Raw genomic sequence first — 3801 nt, forward strand, 5'->3', positions numbered from 1 at the left:
TCAAGTAAAATTAAGTACTTTAAAATTTTCATACTTATTTGCGAATTTGTTTTTTTTTTACAAAAAATATATTAAATGAGATGAATATGTCATCCAAAGGCATCTTCCATGAAAAGCCAACACTTTGTGAGCTTACGTTGCATATTTGAATATCTAGTATTTTATTACATATTACGAGTATCTCCTATATCAAATCAAGTATTTACAAATTCAAAGTAGGTACTTCTCATCCAAATGCATATTCCATGGAAATACTAACACTTGGACTCTTGGAGAACTTACGTTGCATATTCGAATATCAAATATTTTAATACATATTGTGAGTATCTCATTTAAAAAATCAAGTATTTGTCAACTCAAATTAGGTACTTTTCAAGTAAAACTAAGTACTTTAATATTTGCATGCTTATTTGAAATGTTTTTTTTTACAAAAAAATAATAAATGAGATGAATATGTCATCCAAATGCATTTTCCATTGAAATACCAATACTTGGTGAATTTACGTTGTCTATTTGAATATCCAGTATTTTAATACATATTGTGAGTATCTCATTTACGAAATCAAATATTTGCAAACTCAAAATAGGTATTTCTCAAGTAAAATTAAGTACTTTAAAATTTACATGTTTAGTTTGGAAAAACATGTAAATTATATCTTTATTTAAATAATAAAATGAAAAAAATGTTAATTTATCTTTGTAGGTAGTTAAAACTAAGTTTATAGTGTTGTTAGGTATTGAATTGTAAAAAAAATCATTTAGATATTAAATCTTAAATAAAAAATGTACATATGTATTTTTTTTGAAATTTCCTCAAATATAAACGTCTGGTGAGCAATTTTCTATGTGGATAAAAGCACAAACCACGTGGCTTCATAGGATTGGATTTCAAGAAGCTTCATGTTCCTTTCTTGCCACCCGCATCTCAAAAATCCTCACATTAGGATAAAATTCAGATTGTTTTTGAGTGTTAATGGATGGGGGCAATGAATCAAAACTGGTGAAAAGATTTTGATTCTTTGGAGTAATTTTTCCCTCATCTTCACGGGTTCATGGCTCCATTCCAGCTTGCTTCAAATTCACTTCTTCTTACCTGTACTCCTCACCGCACGTTCATATTCAAGAATCCAAGGCTCTCCGTGTTTGCCAAAAAGGACGATGATTCTCCGGCGAAAGATACGGGAAATTCGACCCCTTTCCGTTTCAACTTCGGAAACTTGCCGAATGTGAAGTCAATAGTTCCAGCGGCAGCCCCGAAACCGTCGTCTTCTGGGTTGAGTTTCGGGCGGCGGAAGGACCCGGGGACGGTTTTTGTAGCTGGAGCAACTGGACAGGCTGGCATACGCATTGCGCAGACGCTTCTACGGCAGGGTTTTAGTGTCAGGGCCGGTGTGCCTGATATTGCCGCTGCACAAGAATTGGCCCAATTGGCTGTCAAGTATAAGGTTAGGTCATTCTTTTGATGAATTTGTATTGTATGTTTTGAGTGAGATTAGTTGTTAGGGTGCTTGGTTTGTCTTTTCTTGTTGAAAAGCACCAAAATTTTTGGCTAAAAGTTAGAAAGTTCAAACTAAAAATGATAGTTATGAGTTTGTAGGTATGAAAATTGTGTTACGCAAGCCAGTTGGTATTTAATACCTGCATGCCTATGACAGATCATATCCTTCGATGAATCAAAGAGGCTAAATGCAGTTGATTCCACTTTCCAAGATGCAGAATCGATAGCCAAAGCAATCGGGAATGCTAGCAAAGTTGTGGTCACCATTGGTCCAGAAGAAAATGGTCCAACCTCCGAGGTAACAGTTTCTGATGCCATACAAGTGATTCAAGCCTCACAATTGGCAAATGTTGGTCATGTTACGATAATATATGATGGAACTCCCTCTGTTACCTCAACTTACAATGTTCTTGATGGCATCACATCGTTCTTTAGCAACATATTTTCGAGAACTCAGCCCCTGACAATAGTTGAACTTCTGCAAAAACTGGTGGAAACCGACTTTAGTTACACCCTCATAAAGACAAAGTTGACGGAAGATTTTTCACCCGAGAGGTCGTACAATGTCGTAGTGTTGGCTGAAGGAAGTGCTACGGGACCAAACGAATACAAAGTAATGTAATGTATTCAATTGTTTTCATTTTTTTTTTAAGAAAACATCTAGTAAAATCCAGCTTTCAGCAAGTGGATGGCTGAGAGTGCAAAGCTTTTAGATTTTCCAATGGATCAGTTTGTTTGTTTTAATTTATTTATTTAATTTCTGATTACTTTTTCTTTTTGTTCTTTTTATGTCCTGGTAAACAGGTAACAAAAGCACAGATAGCTTCAGTGGTGGCTGATATTTTCTCTAATACTTCAGTTGCAGAAAATAAGGTTATTTTTATTTCTTGTTTATTGTTGTATTCCTAATTACAGCGCTCTTTATAAGGTTGAATAATCATGAAGACATTCCTATACGAGTCTTGTCTCTTATTTTCAAACTGTGCATGACTAAAACTTCTCTTATGTTAAGACTATGTGTGCTTCAATTTCTTCATTTGACTCTCCATGTTAATATCATGTTATTGTACTATCTAATCTTTGGAGTTTGATGCAATATTTAGGTTGTTGAAGTTTACACCGATGCATCCGCATCCGCATCGGCGAAAGCTATTTCTGAATTTTTCAGGTAATCTTGTTCCCTATTTTACATCAACACAATCATTTTAGAATATCCCTTTTCATCTAAAGATTTGGCAGCGACTATCATCATATCCTTTATGAATCACTTTTTCTTAACAGAGCCGTTCCAGAGGATGGTAGAAGAAAAGCTTATGCAGAAGCACGAGAAAAAGCAAAACTCGAGGAAGAGGCTACCAAAGCAACTGAGCAAGCCGCAGAAGCAGCCAATAAGCTAAAGGAAGAAACTTCAAGTGCAGCTACAAAAGCTCAAAAGAGTGAAGAAGAACCAGATGCTGGGCCATCAGTCGAAAACATATTCGACAAAGCAAAAGACATCACGTCAGGTTTTAACTGGGAAAAGTTTAGCTCCCAGCTTAAAATAGCTGCTCAAAAGCCAGAAGACGAGGAGCCTAAAGTTCAAGTCGCCACTGTGCGGGGACAAGCTAAGGCTCGCTCTCTACCTTCCCTCAAGGCAGTAGTGAAGTCTTCTCCTGCTCGGCAACCGCCCTCTCCTCCAAAATCCAAGGTTGCTGCTAAACCTAAAGCGAAAACACCCGTGCAGCCCCCTACGGAGACACGCAAGTTTTTTGGTGGGCTGTTTTCTCAGGAAACCATCTATGTTGATGATGCCTAGAAATGTAAGTTGTTAAAATTTAAGCTCGAATCTTGTAAAATTTGAAATGAATCCAAAGAGGGGTAGTGTATAGAGAGAGATCTTCGGTAACATGTATTTTCTTGCCTGTAATCTTAAATTTTTTGTTTTTGTATTTTGACGTTATCATTGATCAATCCCTATTCTATTCATAGCTTTGTGTAAGAATTTTGCCTGAGATTTATTAAATGGATTGAGCACAATTCATCTGACTAGTTTAAGTTCTTCTTGATGTTATGGTTGAGCCGCCGCATTAACGAAAACCCGCCACATGCGTCATGAACAGAACTATAATGGCGTCAGTGAATATATCCGCAAGTTGAAGTTGGGAAACTGATAGGAATTACTTTGTACTTCCCGAATTTTGTCACAAACAACGTGACAATCGATTTTGATGTGCTTCGTTTGTTCATTGAATGTAGGATTGGAATGTGAATAGCCAAATTATTTTCAAAGAAGAGCAATGCTGGAATTGGAACATTAATTGAAA

The 3801-nt window shown here is 36.2% G+C and overlaps 1 protein-coding gene and 1 long non-coding RNA gene across 2 annotated transcripts; one reads left to right on the forward strand and one right to left on the reverse strand.

The window, feature by feature from the left end:
• Window positions 1-926: 926 nt before the first annotated feature.
• LOC140959250 (protein PLASTID TRANSCRIPTIONALLY ACTIVE 16, chloroplastic) lies at window positions 927-3463 on the forward strand. Its single transcript, XM_073417119.1, has 5 exons — window positions 927-1445; window positions 1656-2111; window positions 2303-2371; window positions 2602-2666; window positions 2780-3463. Exons 1-5 carry the CDS (start codon window positions 1053-1055, stop codon window positions 3291-3293), a joined length of 1497 nt encoding a protein of 498 aa, XP_073273220.1. The 5' UTR covers window positions 927-1052; the 3' UTR covers window positions 3294-3463.
• Window positions 2228-2984, reverse strand: LOC140959251 (uncharacterized). Its single transcript, XR_012171955.1, has 2 exons — window positions 2767-2984; window positions 2228-2647 (listed from the first exon to the last, which is right to left on the reverse strand). It is a non-coding gene; the product is annotated as an uncharacterized lncRNA (long non-coding RNA).
• Window positions 3464-3801: the final 338 nt, after the last annotated feature.

The sequence above is a fragment of the Primulina huaijiensis genome, chromosome 15 (genome assembly GCF_012295235.1).
Source record: "Primulina huaijiensis isolate GDHJ02 chromosome 15, ASM1229523v2, whole genome shotgun sequence".
NCBI classification, from domain to species: domain Eukaryota; kingdom Viridiplantae; phylum Streptophyta; class Magnoliopsida; order Lamiales; family Gesneriaceae; genus Primulina; species Primulina huaijiensis.

What these genes read in the sequence shown, in the direction of transcription:
- LOC140959250 (XM_073417119.1), top strand. Translation starts at nt 1,053, where the DNA reads ATGGCTCCATTCCAGCTTGCTTCAAATTCACTTCTTCTTACCTGTACT. An exon ending in AATTGGCTGTCAAGTATAAG is followed by an intron (nt 1,446 to 1,655) that starts GTTAGGTCATTC and finishes TGCCTATGACAG; the next exon opens with ATCATATCCTTCGATGAATC. An exon ending in CGGGACCAAACGAATACAAA is followed by an intron (nt 2,112 to 2,302) that starts GTAATGTAATGT and finishes CCTGGTAAACAG; the next exon opens with GTAACAAAAGCACAGATAGC.